At 24.4% G+C, this 20,483-nt stretch overlaps 1 protein-coding gene and 1 pseudogene across 1 annotated transcript; one reads left to right on the top strand and one right to left on the bottom strand.

Moving 5' to 3' along the window:
- Window positions 1–1,129: 1,129 nt before the first annotated feature.
- On the bottom strand, window positions 1,130–10,147 carry LOC145833936 (uncharacterized). Its single transcript, XM_082941211.1, has 7 exons — window positions 9,834–10,147; window positions 9,118–9,253; window positions 7,115–7,243; window positions 6,779–6,906; window positions 2,735–2,870; window positions 2,156–2,288; window positions 1,130–1,284 (listed from the first exon to the last, which is right to left on the bottom strand). Exons 1-7 carry the CDS (start codon window positions 10,109–10,111, stop codon window positions 1,199–1,201), a joined length of 1,026 nt encoding a protein of 341 aa, XP_082797337.1. The 5' UTR covers window positions 10,112–10,147; the 3' UTR covers window positions 1,130–1,198.
- Window positions 10,148–19,410: 9,263 nt separating this feature from the next.
- Window positions 19,411–20,472, top strand: LOC145834638 (glutathione S-transferase Mu 5 pseudogene; annotated as a pseudogene).
- Window positions 20,473–20,483: the final 11 nt, after the last annotated feature.

Genomic DNA, 20,483 nt, shown 5'->3' with positions numbered 1-20,483 from the left:
ATTAATTTTATTAAGAAATTTTTCTAGTTTGTTTTTTTATTATCTTCAAGAAATCGTTAAAGGTTTGTTAGCATTAGAATGAGAAAATAAAAAATGCAAAAAAATATAGGATGTATATTAGTATATTAAAGGACTAAGATTAGTCTGTTTTCGCTTTTTAAGTTTAAACTTTCCATAACCAATTTATTTAACTACGTAACTTCGATTAGTTTTATCTCCGAACTTTTTGTAAACTTATAAAATGGTAAAAAAATAGTTACATGAAAATTAAAATTTTGACGATTTAAATTCTTTAAAATATGTTTAAAGGGCCAAAGCTCAAAATATAATATAAATTTGAAAAATATAAAAAAGCATTTTTAAATCTAATTAATAAGATTATGATAGTAAAAACAATTTAAAAAAAAAACTATCAAAATTACTATTTATAAAACTTGTTTTAGATAATTCTCGAAAAATGTAAATAATTTCTAAAGTATAAAAAAGTGTTTGTAGCTATCATTTAAACCTAGATGATTTTTTTTAGATATATATTTTTAAGTTGTGGCCCTTTAAACATTTTTTTAAGAACTTGAATTTTCTGATTTTGAATTATCCGAAACTGAATAACGAAACACCCAAAAAAACGAGTGGTAGCTTAGTTAATATCAAAAAAAAATTGTACTTAAATTAAAAGTGATTTATCAATCTATGGCACTAATTTTAGTCTGGTAAAAGAATTTTTATAACTTATAAAGTTTGTTTAAAACTCGTGAGTTTTGAATAAGGTACTTAGTTATACTTGTCCTGGACATGACGTTCAAAGGTATCCAAGTGGTGTACGACTCGATAATCGAAAGGTTTTTTCGTGCACCAGGTCCTTGGATCAAAATTTTTGAGCGCTCTTTTTTTTTGTCGTTCAAAAAACAATATGTAAATATATTTTACTTCATAACATCTTAAATACTTTAGCAAAAAGAAAATTTTACTTGGTTTTAAAAATCTATATCTACAAATCTAATAGTAAATACTTTATAAAACACTTCTAAACAGCGTTGAAAATGCATACATTCTTCTTTTTCCAAAGAAAAAAAACACAACGAATATATTTGAAATTATTTTTTTTTAATATAAAGAACAGCCTTTTTTTTCTATTTGATTCCTTAATTTTCTGTGTAGTTGTAAATGTTTGTGATGAAATTGACAATTTTCTTTATGATCAAAAAAATTCTGATCCTATTACTATACTAGTTTCATTTCCAATAATTTCAGTTGAATGAAACCAACGGTTTGTGTCCAAAACAACTGCCAAAAATTTTAACAGTATGTTAACTTTCTTTAATTAGAAACACTAGCAAAAAAAATTAAACAACTTTTTTTGGATAAAAACTCGCATAGTTTAGTTTATTCAAGCAATTATAAGGTTTTTACTTGATGATAAAACTAATTATAAGAATAAATATTTTGTTAAACAATGCATGAAATTTTTTAATTTAATTATAAACTAAAATTTTATTATAAGAGAATGTTTTTTCTGTGTTTATTTACATCACATTAATATCTTAAGTTTTATATTTATGAAATTTCTTCAAGTTAGATAATAGTTACTTAGTACTTTGTGTATAGTATAATATTCATTAGTAATTTTTTTCTAACTTTTGACGAATTTTTATAGAAAGCATATATAAACGAAAATGTTATTGTTTTATTTATATAAAGCATACTTTATAACCATTTAATCAATAAAGAACACTCTGGTCAAAACTTCCGTTAAAAAATTTACCAAATGATCGAAAATTAAAGTTAAGTCAGAAAAAACATTGTTGAAAATGTAAACAACCAAAAAAGCTCTATTACTACTACTCTAGTGTTTTATAAAATTGCCTTTATTTTAGGATTATTGTATTTCAATTATGATACTATCTAACATCTATTTTTAAATAATAAAGTATCTAAGCTGAATAAGATTTCAACACTTTTTAACAAATGTTTAAAGCTTTTAATTCATTTTATTTTTATTTTTATAGAGACGACAATATTTATTACATATATAACACTTTTACTTATACGAACATTAAAACCTAATCAAAAAGTATTAATAATTTGCTAAATATTAACTTATTATAGCTTTTTAGAGCTATTTGTTTAAAGTTTCGTAAATAAGTAAAAAAATAACCAATATCTCCAGGTTCAACAACAATTTCCATTTTGTAGGGACAAATATTATAACATTCCGGAGGTGTCATAAGTACCCATTTCTTTGTTCCCTTTATTTGGGCTTGCCATGACATTATGTCGATTGCGTCTATCTGTATTTGTTATTAGTTTTTAAAATATTCAACATTTCTTTTTAAAATTGAGTAGAGTAAATTTAGCATCATAAGTACCCTTTATGTAGCAACTCTTTTATATTTTAATCAAAATTTGTAGTTAGTAATGAACTTAGTTTTTAAAAACTTATTAACTTGACAAAACTTAGTTGACCTTCAGTTTGAGCCATAAATACAAAATATAAACAAATTTAAAATAAATACGTTTTAATGTGTAGCTCAAAAATGCTTTAACTTTATTTTATATTAAAATATTCCCTTGTCCGGAAAAGACGTTAAAAGGTATCCGTGGTGTGCGACTCGATAACCGAAAGGTTCTTCGTTCACCAGGTCCTAGGACTATTTATTTTGAGCTTTTTTGTTTTGTCGCTTAATAAAAAACTATTTCTACAGTAATAAATCAAGAATATTAATTGTAACCGAACATGCATGTGTGCCCCATACCCAGGTAGACCCATAAAAATCCAATCAGTTCTAGCGTGCTCATAGTTAGATGGTAGAAAACTTGGTTTTTTGTAGTGCTTCCTAAGTTCATTAGCAGTAAGTCCGTCACAGTTGCTCCTAAATTAAAGAGGAAAGTATACAGCTTAATATGTATTTAAATGAATTTTAAATTTTATTAAATAAAAATTATTAATTGTACCAATTCAGAAATGAACAAAACTACAACAAATTTATTTATAGCGCTATTTAGACTTTTTCTTATTAATTAAAAAAAAGTAAGTAGATAAATTTGTTTTAGAATAAAATACTAAGTTTTATAATATAGGCTATCAGTATAAATAAGAATATTGATGAATATACGCATTCAATTTTCAATGTTTGGTAAATAAAGGTAGTTAATAAGTTAGATTAGTTATATTGTGTAAAATATTTGTGTATAAGGTTAAAATTGATAACACAAGGCATAAATGACACCTAATCAAAAATTCTAAAAATAAGGATAACACTCAGCTTTATTAATTTCATATCAATACTAAAAAAACAGCTTTATTTATACATGTATCTAATACAGTATGACACTATTCTAAAATATTAAATTAATTGACTTTTATCGTTGTACTTCTTTAAACAATACAATTTTCACTAGTAAAGAAACTGCTGTTTTACAACTACACGTTTTTTAATTCCTTCAATTAATAGTCTATAACTAATTACAAATTAATGGATATTTTTTTTCTTAAAACTTCGAAACTTAAGGAACTTTTACAGAGTATTTCAGTTAATGTAACGTTTTTTCTTGGTTGTTAAAGTTTTTGCTTACTTTTATATTTTAAACTCAACCTTTATGTTAATATTTCTTTAATTGATTTCTGTTTAAAATATTAATTTTTTGGGTTCAAGTAAGTTTTGTTTATAATATATTTACTGTAGTACTATTCATTTTAAGACTATACTTTAGTTACCTAATTAACATTTATACTGATTTGTATACTATCGATGTTTATAATCGAGACGAATCAAATATATACAAGAAACTTTTGCACAAGAGGTCCTTTTCGCACGGAGAGTCAATTTTGCACGAAAGTAAGAATATGATAGTAATAAAAACAAGTTAAAAATAAAAGAATAACAATGACAAAAATTTCCGACCAATGGTAACTGTTAGTGACAGTGACAGTGAAAAAAAATTATAATAAGTAAAAAATGAAAAAAAAAAATCAGCAAATAAAAAATAATTGATCGATATGAAAAAAAGTTACGACCAAGGGTAGGGGTAAGTTTTTATTAAAAAAATAGAACAAAACAAGTTTAAACTCATGCAAAAATGTCAATCTATGCAAAAGTGACCCCTCGTGCAAAAGTGTCCCTCCGTGCTTATTTGACACCTACCCGTTTAAAATATAACACTGGATCAATACTTAATAAAGTAAATGATATAAGTTTGGGAAATTTTTGCAATCAGGAAGCAAAAAATTAAGTTGGTAAATAGATGTTAAATGACCAATATCTTATATATATGATCAGTTATTTTTAAATTTCTGCTAAGTTGGTGACTACGAAAATGAGTTTTAAAAATTGTGCATAAGTTATTGTTTTAAACTAGTAGTATATTAGTTTGGCTTTTACTTTAGACAAATTTTAATATCCTTCTATCGATAATGAATACAAATTTAAAGATATAACCACGCACAATAAACTATCAAATGACAAAGAATTTTTAACGGAGACAAGAATTAACAAAACAAGACTAACAAATATCGCTTAACTTGCTAATCACAAATTTAGTTTAATAAAACTATAAAAAATAAAGAGAAAGGAAACACTGCACTTTAAGCAGCTGTTTTGTAACTAAAGCCAAGAGTATGTAAACATTTTTTAAACCAATCAGCCAATACCTTAACATAAACCATCCTTGTCACAAAATATTTAAAAGAAATAATTTTGAAATATCTTATATTTTAATAGAAAGTTATTAAATAACATAATAAGTAAAAAAATGAGACAAAGATAAAAGTTTTAAAATAAAGTTTCAAACCACAGCAACAAAGTATTAAACAATCAAAATATTTAAAAAACAAGAAAGAACCAATCTCATTGATAATGAAACAATAAAACTTTACGTAAGGCTTGACTACCTTAACAATATTGATACTAGAATCATACAACAAGGCTTTAACAATAGACAAAAAAGATACAGCACAGAATTTACAAGGTACTGTTTGAAATAATTTTAAATAAAACTATTTTAAATAAATGAACATAGAGATGTGCAAATTAAATATTTTATTTACAACCAGGCTTCAGTGACAAAAAATTGCGACCTCTTCAAGTATAATAAAATAGTAAACTGCACATAACAACGTTGATTATCCATAATGTTATTTAAAAACTTATTCATGCATGAATATCTAAACAAAAAACTAAAATGTTACATATTCGAATATTATTATTATACATTATACACTGATAAGATTGAATTTTGAATATGTAACATTTTTGTTTTTTGTTCAGATTTTCATGCATGAATAAGTTTTTAAAATAACATTATGGATAATCAACGTTGTTATGTGCAGTTTACTATTTTATTATACTTGAAGAGGTCGCAATTTTTTTGTCACTGAAACCTGATTGTAGATAAAATATTTAATTTGCACATCTCTATTTAAATAAGCTCTTTACTTTTCAGTAAATTGAGCAATCTTTTTTAGTTGAGACAAATAACTATAAATAAACGAACAAAAACTACGATATAAAATTGGATAAACTTTGCCAAACTAAAATTTAACCAAAAATAAGAAAACTTGTTTGCAGTTTACAAAAACTAACAAAGGTATATCGCTCAAAAAAATAAAAGAAACAATACTGCTTCGACAACTAAAAAACTTGTTCAAAAGAACCAATGACTTAAAAAAGATCAAATAAAACTAAACCCAAAATACAAAACACTTGTAGTACATTAGCAATTTGAAAATTAGCTAGTTTAGACTAATTTTATTTTTAAACTTCTTAATTGTAGTGAGTTTATTTGTACAACTTCTTAATTTTTAGACTTTATTTTTGACAAATCTGAAATAGCAGCATAACAATATCAGCAGTATCAATAACTTTTTGTCTCTACTAAAAGTAATTGTTTAAAAGGTATATATAATTCAGCGGTATCGCGTTGGGTGGGGCACTAGAGCAGATACTATACCTATAAAAACTAAAAAAACTGAAACAAGACATTATAAAACTGTTAAAATTATAAATTTTCGAAAAACATTTTTGTTTCCAAATGATTTATTGTAGTTTTAGTATTTTTATCTTACTAAATTATTTTAGTTACTGTATCTACTTACATTAAGTATTTGTAATACTTAATTTGTTAAATACTTGTAAACTTTCCGCAAAACTAACAAAAATACCATGCGTCGGCACTTTATACATTTCTAAATTAAATACTGATCACAAATTTTATTTGTCTTTCTAATGATGCACGTTGATCCTAGCCGTTAATTGTCCGTCCTTACTATTTGGAAAACGAAACGCAATTAGTTGAAATTCGTGTGAAAAACAGTTTTTTAAATGAAAAATATCAACTTTTATGTAAGTTGTAAACTTCAAGAGTTATTATTTGATAATTTTGAAACAAATATACTTTAATTTTTCGAATTAAGTGCATTTTTTAGATAATATGTTAACTATAATATATAAAAAGTATAGGATTTTTTTTTTTTAATTGAAAACTTACAAGTTTGCTTTGACTATAATTTTAAGATATTATACTCAGTAATTTTGTAAACAATCTACTTTAACAAATTAAGTTTTACTAACAAATACTTTAAGAATATATGTCTTTAATCATTTATTTGTTTTATAACTGAATATGTTGTTACTATTTAAACCATTTTAAAGTTTTAGTCTAAATTTTATTACTGTGAGATTTAAAGTTCAAGTATATGAAAAATATATATTTAAAATGAAGTCTCAAACTAATGTTATTTTTTTTAATAAGAGCTATTTGTTTTTTAATTAACTAAACTTACCACCCAATATACCAAGGCTTTCCTTTTCCTTCCTCTCTTTCCTTAGACATTTGTAAAACTTCTCCTAGGGAGTTAAAATTAGTTTTATAAGGAAAAAATTGACAGTCACTTTGTACTCTCTCAAGGGCCTGTTTTAAAGATAAATGTTGTTTTCACTCATTAGTCTCAATAAAGTACTTAATTTTTAATTTTTCTGGTTTGTTTGGTATTGAAATATTTTTTTATAAAAAGCTTAGTTTAGTAAACAAAAAAATATTTTAAATATACACAAAATTTAACATTCTTTATCAAAATCCTTTTTAAATTTAGCTTACAAAACTTAATGTACTTTCTTACTTGAGATTTTTTAGGGTAAATTGATCTAAAGTATTCCAAACTAAAAACATTCTTAGCATTCCAGTCTTTTTGACCACCTTTCACTAATAATGGTTTCATTGTAAACGAAAAGTTTTTATGAAATTCTTCCTTCAAAAATTTTTCCTTGTGTTATTATACTTTTTATCAGAAAAATGTTAAGTTTAATCTAATTTGACATTTTTGAATTTATAATTTCTTTAGTAATTCATTGAAAATACTTGGACAAGTTTTAGTAAAACTTTATTTTTAAACATTAAAACTATTAAAAAAATATTTATCTCCCATAACAGCTAGTTTTATTTTTTGTAATTTACAATGTGATTAAGTTTTAATCGAAAAACTTGCGAAAGAAAGTAAATTAATAAGATATTAAATAAAAAAAATAATATTAAGTGTTTAAAATGATACACTGTATATAGTAAGTGCTCAATAGTTTTCATTATTATCTCTTAACGATTCTGTAACACAAATTAACCCAATTATAAGTGAATGAAAATGAAAAACTATTATTCATATAAGAATAGTATGATAACTATTACGTGGTGTGAAACTCGATAACCGAAAGATTTTTTCGTGTACCAGGTCTTAGGATCAAATATTTTGAGCGTATTTTTTGTCGTTCAATAAACTACATAAATTAAAAACTAGCTGTTTTATCATATGCTTATTGCACGTCTATCTGAACTTAATAATTCGTTACTAGTTATTGGTAAAAGCTTTTAAAAATTATAAATTTTTATTTTGTGTTTTTTAATAGGCATCAATTCACACCTAATATTTTTATTTTTTTACTCTCCTGAGATAATGATCATAAACTTTGAGAGGCTTCTATGCTCTATGTACATAAAAGGGTTAGCTGTTTAAACTGTAACAACTGTTTGTTCTACAAGAAAACATTTAAGTATATTTACAGTAAAACTTAAGTTTTTTTCTCAACTAGTGACAAACTATGCTTTTGTTTCAAGACTATGCCATTAATCGTAAAAGCGTAAACATAACGTTACACTTTTAACATTATTATTGATTTAACGTTGTAAGACCAAAGCTGTAAATTTCTAAAAAATAGTCAAAGAGTTTTATAACACTTTTTTTTTCTAATGTAAAAAAAAACAATAAATAAAAAATAGAGAACGTTTTTTTATTTTGAAGTTTAAATGAAAATAAATAAAAGCTTTATACAAATAAAGTTAAACTTTTTATCTAGATACATCGAGTCTGATTTACAAGTTGAAAACACAGGCGTAACAAATGGATATTAGTCTCAAACTTTTTAATCTAATTACACATATTAATTGATCAAAAATTATTTGATTTTTTTGTTGATGGTTTCATTATATGTAATCAAGATCTTGTATTGCTAAATAGCTTTGATAGAAAGATAGCTTGTAGAAAGTATTCTAAAAAACCTCAACAATTTTTCTTATTTTTAAATTTTTTCTAATATTAAACTTAAAGCTAATTAGTTTAAAATTATTATTTAGTTTCTGAACACACGCTCTTATAGTTTTTTTTTTATTCAAAAAAGGTATACTCGGACTAAAACCAATAAAAAAAACGAACGTAGAAGGCCTTTTATGTTATTTAACATATGATAGGACTTGATAAAATCATTTTAAATTTTATATCTAACCAATTTGCACTTTGAAAAAAAACCTATTTTCATTGTATATACTAAAGCAATACAAATGTTTTAAGATAAAAACTAAAACTTATCTTATAAAACAAAGTTTTTTGTTATTAATTAAAATATGTATAATAAAGCTAAAATAAAGTTTAAAATCAGCATTTTATAGTACAGTTTAAAATGAAATTAAACAATAGCTTTGTTTTTTATAAGCATATTGTTTACTGATACCAAACAAAACAAATTAAAATAAAAAATCTTAATTAATACATATTCCTTCATTAACTAGTACGTCCAAAAAATTTAAAATAGACTTGGATTTTTTTCAAAAATTTTTGATAAACTATAGAAAACTAACAGGCGTTATATTGTCAACAACGGTAAGTCCTTTAACGTCCTTACACAAATTACAATCAACTGGTGGTCGAAAGTAGTCTGAAATTCCTTCTCCAGCTGAAACTGCACATTCGTCGTTGTCTACATCTTTTATTACTCTGTATTTACGAAATAAAAATAGTAGTTTTTTTTTTATGAATATTTTAAAACAGGAACACATGTTTTTAAATCTAGTGCATTTTCTTTTAAACTTTAACCTAAAAGTTTTTACTAACCATGAACTAGTAAATTTACAACAGTTATTTTTTTAAATATAACAATATATATATTTGGTAAATATGGCAGTAAAAACGTTTAGTAGTACGATTTATAATCTTATATTACGTGTATGTTTATTAATTAGTTTAAATATCATCAATAATTAATAGAATAAATAAATATATATATATATAACTTACAGAATATCTAAAATTATCATCTGACGTATATATAAAAATTTAGTAAAGTTTGTTTAAAATTAAATGAAACAGTATTGTTTTACATCCTACAGAGTATTCTTAAAGTTATAATAAATAACCTTAAGAATTTTTTTAGTAAGTATAAAATTTTTGATCTTAAACATCTAAAAAAAACTATGAGTTCTTATGTTGTAAAATATCTTTTATTAATTTTAAATGGGTGGCTTCATTTGTGTATACTTAAATATTTATAAGATATTTAGTAAATAACAAAACTCACAATTTAGCGATTTGTTTTCCTAACGTAGATTTTGATACAACTAGGTATAAACTAATTGCTGCTAGTAAAAAACAAGTACTAGCTATTGCACCTAAAACTTTGACCACTAACTTTATCCAACTAACTTTTTTGTACCTTTTATTAATTTTTTTTACTATACTTAGTCCAACAATTTGCTCATGGTTTAAACCTAGATTTTTCGTAGCCTCTTTTAACACTTTTACAAAATCATCTTCGGAAATTTTACTTTCATCTTCTGATGAACTTGATGTATACATTATTATATTAACTAAATAAACTTTTGATAAAAGTTAAATTCCTAAATTAAAATAAATAATAAACAACCTTTCTTTTTATTACATGTATAAAAGTAATTAACAAAAGTTTTACAAACATGGTTTATGAAATGACTATTGTTTATAATATAACTAATAATTAGCATTTATAATATTTTTGCTTATACAGTAAAGTTTGAATAAGTTTATAAATCAGAGATAACGTAGCAGGGAGTTAAATCTTGAAATTCAAACTTTTAGGCAATTCCAAGTAAATGTTTTTTGTACATACTTTATTGAACTAATGTCGTTTTACTGTCTATAAACTGTTAATCCAAATTTAGTGTAGTATGTTGAGTTCATACTTTATAGGCATAGTAAAGAAATTAGTATAATTGTGCACAAAAACAGATCAACTTTCTCTATAAGTATTTATTATGTAACACAAAAATAAACCAAACTAAAACTATTTCAAAATTAGTAACTACACTTTTATTGATAACATTTGTTACAACTTTCTATTTTAGAAAAGTATAAACAAAAGATAAGTTATTCAAAATTGTGGAAACTTTGTGGGCTTTTTTCTTAAGAAACCGGAAATAGTTTTGTGTGCATGGTGCAATAAAAATTTAATTGCTTTACTTATTTTTTAAGTTATTAAAAAGCAATAACTTGTATGTAACTTTTTTAAAATATAGTTTAACAAAAGTTTGATGATTGCAATTAATAAAATTTAAAATTAAATTACCGACATCTTTATTTAAAATTTAATGTAATAAAGTTTTTTAAAGTTTGTAAAACAGATTGCTTGTTAGAATAAAATAAAACATACAAAGTTAGATGTTAAAAGTATACTGTATTAGTATTACTAAAGCTCAAAAACAAAAAATATATACGTTTAACTATGCTAATAGTTATCTTGTTGTAAAATTTAACTTATTTTTAACTTTTTTATTAAGACAGATACAATTAAATATGTTGGTTTTGCTAAAAAGTAGGTGAAGTTTAAATGCCAAAAAAGCAAACTTATTTTTTCTAAGAAGTATTCAACACTCGAAAACAAAAAGCTAAAAAGTTAAATATTTTCTAAAAGTATTTTATTTCTATTTTTTTACTTTCGAACTTTAAAGAAAATATAAAGTTTACAACAGTTTCAACTTTTGTAGTATTTATTGAAATTTCAAAAACTTTTAATATTCTTTAAAAATATAAGCAAATTTAATTTGAATTTCAATATCTTTTTTTTTTGAAAATTGTTGTTAGATTAAAACTATTTTTGTAATACCGAGCAAAAAAGTATTTTTACATTGACATGTTTCTTTAGAGGAGTACTAATAAAATTAGTTATGAATTACTTACTCTATAAAAAATAGCATACAAAAAACGTTTATATTTAGTACACACAGTTTGAATTTAAAGAAACTCAATAAACTAGTTTTATGTAATTCTTGTACAGCTTGGCTACTATCTTTTGAACAGATAGTTTGATTCATTTATTCTATAAGTATTTTAAAGTTAAAAAAACTTAAAGTTATTCTTTTTTGCTATAATTGTTACAAACTTAGTCCTTATTCCATCTTTGTTATCTAAAAACGGTTTTTAAATACGTAGATATGGCTATTTTTAATGGAATCAGTAAAAAACTTTACAAACTCAATTGTTATTACAATAACATTGTTGTAAAAACCAGACATATCATTTTTTACTTATTTTGACTTTATAAATCACATTAAAGTAATTTCTAATGTATAAAAGTTGAGAATATCATTAAGGCAAAAGTTCTATAAATCAAACCTTTTTATATGAAATTACTTAAAAATTAAATTTCAACATGTCTTCTTACTTTCAAAAACACAGACTATATTTAATCTAGAATAAACTAATGTTGTATGAAATCAATTTCAATATTTGGAAAATTTATAGTTATTTTTTACTAAGGATAGTTTATTTAACAATTGTCAATTCAAGCTAACGTCGTTTGTCAATTTTAAAAAGCTCTGAGGAACCTATAGGTGAAACGGCGTTAGCTTGAATTGACAATTGTAAAATAAATTATACTTAACAATTAAGCTCTGTATATAGAGCAATATGCTTCATATAGTGTTTCAGTATATGTAGTTTTTTTTCAAAGTTTTATATAAAGTTTTCAGTTTTAATAATTTAATTAAGGTTCTATTAATATTTAAAGCCTTTTTAAGTTTTACTAAACTACTTTGCTTAAGAAAAAATACAAATATAAAACTTTTCAATGCTGTAAACTATTATCATGACATAAGGAATAAAAAAAATAAAAAATATTAAGTATTTATTGTCCTGGACAACACTTTAAAATGTATTCAAGTGGTGTGCGACTCGATAACCGAAAAGTTCTTCGTGCATCAAGTCCTGGACTAAACATTTTGAGCGAATTTTTTAGTCTGTCTATAAACTATAATAACTGTTATTATCAAATCTATTAATTATAATACACTAAAATTCACTAAAAGCATACTTTTTTTTAACAGTTCTGATACTTTGTATCCTTGAGTTACTTTACAAAGTTTTAAAAATGTTAGCTTTCTTCATTTTAATTTTTAATTATGGTATTGACTAGTTATTATCATTATTATACTATGGTACTACTAAATTAGTTTTAAATGTATGTGATTATTAAGTAACAAACCTAAAAATTTTTAGCCTTAATATTAAATACTGTTAAAAAGGAAGCTATGACAACTAGAAAGTGCTAAATAGTGTATCTGTATCTACAATGTTGTTAAAAAGTTTAAAACTTTAATAGACAAATTTCAAAGAAACTTTGCTTTCGACAAACTTAGAGTGTATTTACAATTGTTTTCAAAACCGCAAAATAAAAATGTTTAGTAAAACTTCTACATTAAAAAACACTAGTTTTAGTTCGTGCAAAATTAACCCAAAGTGCTAAAATGTTGCAAAAGTAGCACTCAGTGAAAAGTGACACTTCGTTCTAAAATTAAGCCGTGCAAAAAAGACGATGCGCAAAAGTTACACTCTGTGCAAAAGTGACGTTTCATAAAAAAGTGACAATCCATACTAAAACGACGCACCTTGCAAAAGTTTACACCGTGCTAAAGTGTCGCTGTGCTATTCTGAAACCTACCTAAATTAAACATGATGTAACACTTGTAACAATATCCTTTGCAGCAACGTTTTCTATACAAAAGCGAATGTGTTACATCATTTCTAATTTTACCTGCCCCATTAATATTTGACCTTTGATTAAACTAGATTACTAAAAGCAAAAACTATCTTACAAACAAACAAAAAAAAATTTGGCGAAACATCATGTTCAGTTTACACTTTTTAGTTTTGTTCAAAGTGCTAACTCAAAAGAAGACTACTTTTTTTTAGAATACTATTATGTTTTTGTACAACAATATTTTTAGGTATACTAGCTTAATCAACTGTAACCTGTGTGGCCTGATTGTGTAGGGGTCTTAATAAGGCTCCAAGCTGAATGTTGCAAGATTTAAACCCAGGGGTCAGCACATTCACAAAAAAATCTCAACGATTTTGACTAAAATATTTTTTCTAATTTTAGCATGAAATCACCTTAGTTTGTTGTAAATCAAGATAGCTTTTATCCATAAAAATTACATTTTTGATTCAAAAAAATGCAACTTTATTTTAAGGTTATAAGTGGCAAATGGATTTCTACTACTTCATATTTCTATTAATTTTTTAGCCAGTCAGAGCAAACTTAGTTTTTAGCCAATTAGAGACTGGATTAACAGCAACTTAACAACATTGATGCTAAACTTAAAACAATATGTAACAACAAGTAATACAAATGAATCATAGTAAATAAGCAAAATTTCTTATCGGAGAGGCAAAGCTAAAAAAGCAAAAAAAGGCTCGAACAGTATTTATCTCCTATATGTATATATTTTAATTTGTTTACGTTTTGTTTTTGATCTTACGATGTAAACATGTAATAATGAGTGTAAACATGATATATTTCTATAAAATGCTTTCGGTTTTTGACAAACTCAAAGATTTCGTACTTCTTTCTAAATTTTCGAATATGTTTTAAGTTTTTTTGGTTCTCATATATTCAACAAAATTGTACTTTTAAAAATAATGAGTGTAGACATAGTATATTTCTGTGAAATGATTTTTGTGACAAAATCAAAAATTTTGTACTGTTTTCTCAATTTTTATCTAGTGCTGACATTCAGGTTTTTAATTTGTGCTTTCAGATTTTTTTAAAACGAAGTATTGGACGACCGCGGTTACGAGTGCCAACGACTAAGTCGCTGTATAGCAAATGCTTTGGGATTCGCTCTTTGCCCACTTTTAGAAAATAACTAAGCTTGCGCTGTTTAAGAGTACAGAGCAGGGGCGTGTTTTGACTGGTTTCCTGTTTCCTAGGAACCCCCTGAAAAAAAAGAAAAGAAAAAAGAAAAAAAGATTCTTTGAATATCACTAAAAACGTTGTTTGTTTATTGAATTTGTTTTGGTTATTAAATAAACTTTGAATAATGAATGTTGAATTTATAACACTGAAAGATTAAAAAGTTTCCTTAACAAAAAATGCTCTTTTTTGCCCAGCTGAAAAAGATTCTAAATAAAATTTCAATTGTGACGTCATAATAGGTAAAAGTTTTAAAGTAGCATTTTCTTTCCAGGAAACTTTTTACTAAGATGCTCTTAGTTCCAATCCAACTATAAATTGTTACTTAGTGTAAATAACTTTTAATACAGTATTGTTTTTGAACTAGTAAGTACAGTTTTACTTAAAAAATGTCCAATATAATCACTTAAATTTTATTTTACTTAATTGGTTGTATATAATAATGCTGTGTGAAGCTTGTGTACTTTAGAATTTATGTTTTTTGTTTATGTGTCAACCAACTGGGTTTAAACCTTGAAAAGTTCAGTTTATTCTTGTATCATTTAATGATATTTTAATATTTTTTTATCAAAGTTGTTTTATTTTGTATATCTGTAGGCCACAAAGTTAATTCTTGATTTTTTGAAGTTTTTAAATCAGAGAGTTTTCAAAATCATTATTAGAATTTCTGTACCATCAGGCAAACATTTGATAATAATTTAAAGAATTTTTAATTTAGTTGTAAAAGTCTAAACATCTTTGGTAATTAATTAGGATGATGTCACACCAATATCAAGCTGAAATTATATTGTGTTTAATATCTTTTTGAACCATAATTTTAGGCTTAAAATCAATATTTTAAGCTCTGATGATTGATCTAAAATTATACTTCGTTTTAAACAAGCTATAAAAATACATAGTTAGAATTAAATTCATTTGTTATAAACTAAAATACTAAATTGATTTTATTTTACAACATAGTAATGTATATAAGTTATTGTATCATTTGCTTTATTCTAAAAATAAAAGCAATTAAATATTTATTCTTATTTGTTTATGAAAAATAAGTTTTATTTATGTATTTATGAAATATACTTTACAGCATATAACTATGGTAAAAGAGATTACTTAAAAAAATGACAACATTGAATTTAATATAATTTTAGCTTAATATTGGTGCAACATCATTTTAGGAAATTACCCATTTTTTTTAGTGAAATTTAAATTTTTATAGATTAAATTACTTAAAAGATGTTTTTATTATAAATATATTTTTTTCCGGCTCTTTAAGTTTTATATTATCTAAAATTCGGCTAAATATTGCGTACTTAACTGGCAGTGCATACCTAAGAAATGCGTACTTAAGCGTGAAAATTAAAAAAAAAAATTGTGAACCCCCTTTGAAAAAAGTCTAGACACGCCCCTGGTACAGAGTACAGACATAGTGGTGATACCACAAAGTCTTATTACTTCTATGTTGGTGATCCTAAATTGCGATTCTTTTTAACGATTAAGTCTCTACTCTACTTTACAGCGAATTGGTGTTTAGCTCACGCAACGATTGTCATTCTTAAAATGTCTGCACTGAAAAATGAGACAAGCTGGTGAGTGGTTAGTTAGCGCAACTTTTTTTTTAAGTTTTAAAGAAAAGGAAAAGCAATAAATTTAAGTTATTTTTGGTTTATTTTTGTCTATAAATATAGCTAAAAAAAATTGTTTTATTTATAATTACTCACTCTTATAAATTTGGGTTTTAAATTATTAAAATTGCCTTGGTAGTAATTATGTATAAAAAATCTTTAAAAAAGATTTTTTTATTCTTAAGCTAAAATTTTAATCTATATTGCATATATCTTTTTTTTTTTGATATTTAATATAGGTTTCTTACTTTAAGTTTGTTAAAGTTTTAGAATAACTATAGGTCTAAGAAATACTCTTAGATTTCTTTTAATATATTATAAAATATAATTTTCCTTTATTTCACTTCAATTCTATTATTAGAGTTTTTATTACAGAGTTATTAATATAAGTTAGTTAGTATTTGTAATACTTAAAAATAAACTATATTAGTATCTATCGCTGGTTACATAACTTCTTACAAAAAAGTTTTTTTTAATTTGATTTGAAATTGTAATTCTATTTTATTGTTTTAAAGTTTATAAAAGCTTTTTACGAACTGTAGTTTTAAAATGTTTCGTTGAGTTAAAAAAATAAACATTTTTTTTTACGTACTATGAGTTTTGTATTAGTTTTTACTTGAATTGAGCATTTTAAGTTTCTATTTTGTATGTTAGTTATTTTTTGACACCTGATATTAATAGAAGACTTAATTTTGAATTAATTGATACATAGTACGTACATACTACATACCGCTTTTTATATTTTATTATTCTGTCTTAAAAACTAGGATTGTTAATTTAAAGCTTGTATAAGTTAAAAGTAACTTTTTTATTACAAGTGTTTGTTCAGAAAGTTTGTTTTTTGTTTAAAAAGCTTAAAATTTGAATATGATTTTTTTTAATTTGAGTTTTTTTCGTAAAGTTATTACTATAGTGCTTTACTAGTTTTTGTTTTAGAAAAAATATTTTATTCTTTGCTCTGGTGTAAAACGCTAGTACTGTTACTTGTTTAATGTGTATTTTAGGGGATTTTAGATTTTGAGCGTTTTGATTAGTTAAAAATGAGTAAAAAAGTAAATCTTTCTGGCAAGGTGGCTACTTAACCTTTAATTCTGAGAAAACCTAGAATCTTAAAAATTACAAATGCTTTGTTAGCTAATGCTTTCAACACTAAGTAGTTTTTAAACTATAAATCTAGTTCAAAAAAATATTAAAATAATTTTTTTAATGGATTTGAAACTGGTTCTAGATTGACCTTACTAAAATTAAAGATCCACATTTTGTATCTAAATTTAGTTCCAACCAGAACCAGAAAATGCCATTTTTTCATTGACATCCAGAATTTTGATCTAGTAGAACACTAATATTGAATTATCTTTAAATGAATTCTTATTTTCTTTGATCATCATAATCTTATAAATTAGACCTTATGCTCTCTTTTTTTTCTTTTTGAATTTGAAGTTAGTTATTTTTGAGATATGGTCCTTTAAATACTTATATTAAGATTCTAGTTATTCAAAAAGTATCTAATAATTACTCACAATAATATTGTAACAAAAGTATTGTGACAATAACGTCTTGATTTCATGTAAGTAGTTTATATTATGATTTGTTATTTAATTTTCTATTTTTACTTTAATTTATTTAATTTAGACTTGTTAATTACAAATATTATATAGTTTTATAACAGTTGGACTTAAATAACGTATTTTATGTATCTTTTATCAATAACTTATAAAAATCTATAGCAATTATTTTTATAGACACATGTATTAGTAGTTAGCTAAACCTACTTTAGCTTCTATTCTTTCCTAACTGTATTTATTTTTTTACAGAGCTCTGTTGAAGAGTGTTAATCCATTAACTCACAGAAACATGTTTAGTGTAATAAAGAAAGGGTTCTGTATAATTTTTTATTATTATGTATTCCAGTGAACTTGTTTTGCTAGGATCTTTTGTTAACAAACCCTTAAATTTATATTTTTGAATAGTTATACTCACTAATGAAAACTTTAATAGGAGCACTCTTAAGTTTCAAGGCCATCCACCGAGTAATTATGACGCCACAGAATTTTTTTTTAGCAGAATAATTTTGTTTTGACAAAGTTACTGCATGTATGGAAATGAAAGTGACCTCAAGTTTCAAAAATATTCCTTAAGTGTTTAAAGAATTTATAGTTAAGAATATTTAAGATATTAAAAAAAGGATGTTTTTCAGTAATTTTTTTTTTATGAAAAATTTTATAATTATAGTAACATTCTTATATTTGTGACTGACAAACTGCAAAAATTATAAAAAGAAACATAAACAATAGCCTTTTTTGATTTTGTGTTTTATGCCTTCCATAATGAACTCACCAACTTTAATCTAAAAATAACTTTGAATTTAATTAAGAGTTAGGCAATAAAAAGTGTCTTATAATAGTATAAAACTGTACAAAATAAAATAAACTTGTAAAAACCAAATTAACCCCCATTGCTTTAAGCTTTGATTTTAGTTATATAAACAAATTGAAGAATACCTATCAAAATGTTAAAAAAAAAAAGTTTAGTTAGTTCTTATTTGTTTAAAAACAAACAAACTCTTTTAAGAATCTGCTTCATTATAAACAACATAAAAGTTATAAGTTTATAATAATATAAGGTAAACTATATTATGTTTTCAATTTTTTTTAACTTTAAAATTAAACTCAGGCTTGTTAATAGTTTTTGGTCAATCAGGCTAGTTATTTTGCTTTGAAGAGTTTTTACCCTATTTTTCAAATAACTCAGGTAAATTTATAGTAACTTAACTATTTTTAGGTTACTCCAGCTTGCTTTTAAGCTAGGGTCAACCAATATATGTTTAATGGAATACTTTTTTGCTTCTTAGTTTCTAAAACCAGTTTGTCAACATGTTGTTTTATCACTGGACAAAGTCAGTCTGAAAAACATAGTTGATTTTTCAGGTAAAGTTCAGAAAGTTGTAAAGTATTTAATACAGCAGTTAAAACCTCAACAAATAAATCTAATAATAAATGTACATTTAACAACATATCTGCAAAATTTAAATTATTAATGTCAACAATTTTTTTTATCATTTTTTTTGTTTATGATAAAGTTCAAGAAATAATTTATGTCAAAGTTTTAAAGTAAAGTTTTTTTTTTTTTCTTAACACTGTAAGTTAAAACAATCTTGTTGACATTAAGTGACATTTTCTTGCTCCAGTTGTATTCATTTATCATTATAACTTGGTAAGATAAGAGTAATTTTACTTGTTCTGACTTTGTTAAAGCTATTTTGATTAATTTTAAGCCTTTTATTATTTTACAATTTTTGGACAGTAGTTTTTTGAAATAACATGTCAGACAACAAAGTTTTACTAGGATATTGGGATTTGCGCGGTCTGGCAGAACCGATAAGGCTGATGTTAGAGTATTGTGAAATTCCTTATGAACAAAAACTTTATGTTTGTGGCGACGGACCAGAATTCAGTAGAGCAGATTGGACAGATGTCAAAGATAAGCTACCTTTACAATTTCCAAACCTTCCTTATTTTAGAAATGAAAGTGGTATGTATCTTACAGAAAGTTGGGCAATAATGCAACATATAGCAAGGAAACATGAACTAGTACCAAAAGATGAAATTTCTGCCGCCTTATGTGATCAATTGCAGGGAGTAGTTCAGGATTTTAGAAAATCTTTTACTTATATGTGTTATAGTAATAACTATGAAAATAATAAAGAAATGTTTTTAAAACAACTACCTGAAAAGATGAAAAGATTCAACGATTATTTAACCGAACATACCTACTTAGCTGGAAAAAATATAAGCTATGTTGATTTTGCTTTTGCTGAAATTCTAGATCAAGTTCAAATGTTTTACAGGGATTTGTTTAATGAAAATCAATACTCAGCTGTAAACAATTACTTAGATAAAATCTTGAATTTACCAAACATCAAGTCATACAGAGAATCTAGTAGGTTTAAGAAGTTCCCATGTAATAATAAACGAGCAAATTGGGGAGGAAATAAGGAAGATGGTCAGTAAAGTTTGAAAACAAATAAACTAATGAAATATTTTGTGCTAAGGAAATTGTAATTTTAATTAAAATTTTTCGTTGAACTCTAGTGCTAACTAGCTCAAAAAAGTACTGTTTTTAAAGATATAAAAATTTGCAAAAAATTTTTTTAACCGTAACAAATAATGAAAAAAATGCTAAGCTCATCAAATTTATTAAAAAATTAATCATGTTATGAAAATGAACAACTACACTTTTGTCAAAAATTTCTTGGTAAAGTATGTAGAAATAAGATGATTGTTATAAAGTTTTTGTCTAGCTACTTTGGTTACACAAAAAGCAACAAATTAAACAAAAATGCTGTTATTTTTAGCTGTACATAAAGTTTTACTCTTCAACTTGT

This window comes from Thalia democratica, chromosome 4 (genome assembly GCF_965202585.1).
Source record: "Thalia democratica chromosome 4, ktThaDemo2.hap1.1, whole genome shotgun sequence".
Taxonomy (NCBI): domain Eukaryota; kingdom Metazoa; phylum Chordata; class Thaliacea; order Salpida; family Salpidae; genus Thalia; species Thalia democratica.
This window is presented reverse-complemented; position numbering and strand designations above follow the sequence as displayed.

Coding starts and splice junctions, on each gene's coding strand:
- LOC145833936 (XM_082941211.1), bottom strand. CDS start 10,111: ATGTATACATCAAGTTCATCAGAAGATGAAAGTAAAATTTCCGAAGAT. Junction 6,907..7,114: donor TTTACCCTAAAAAATCTCAA/GTAAGAAAGTAC, acceptor TCTTTAAAACAG/GCCCTTGAGAGAGTACAAAG. Junction 1,285..2,155: donor TGTTGAACCTGGAGATATTG/GTTATTTTTTTA, acceptor AATTTTTGGCAG/TTGTTTTGGACACAAACCGT.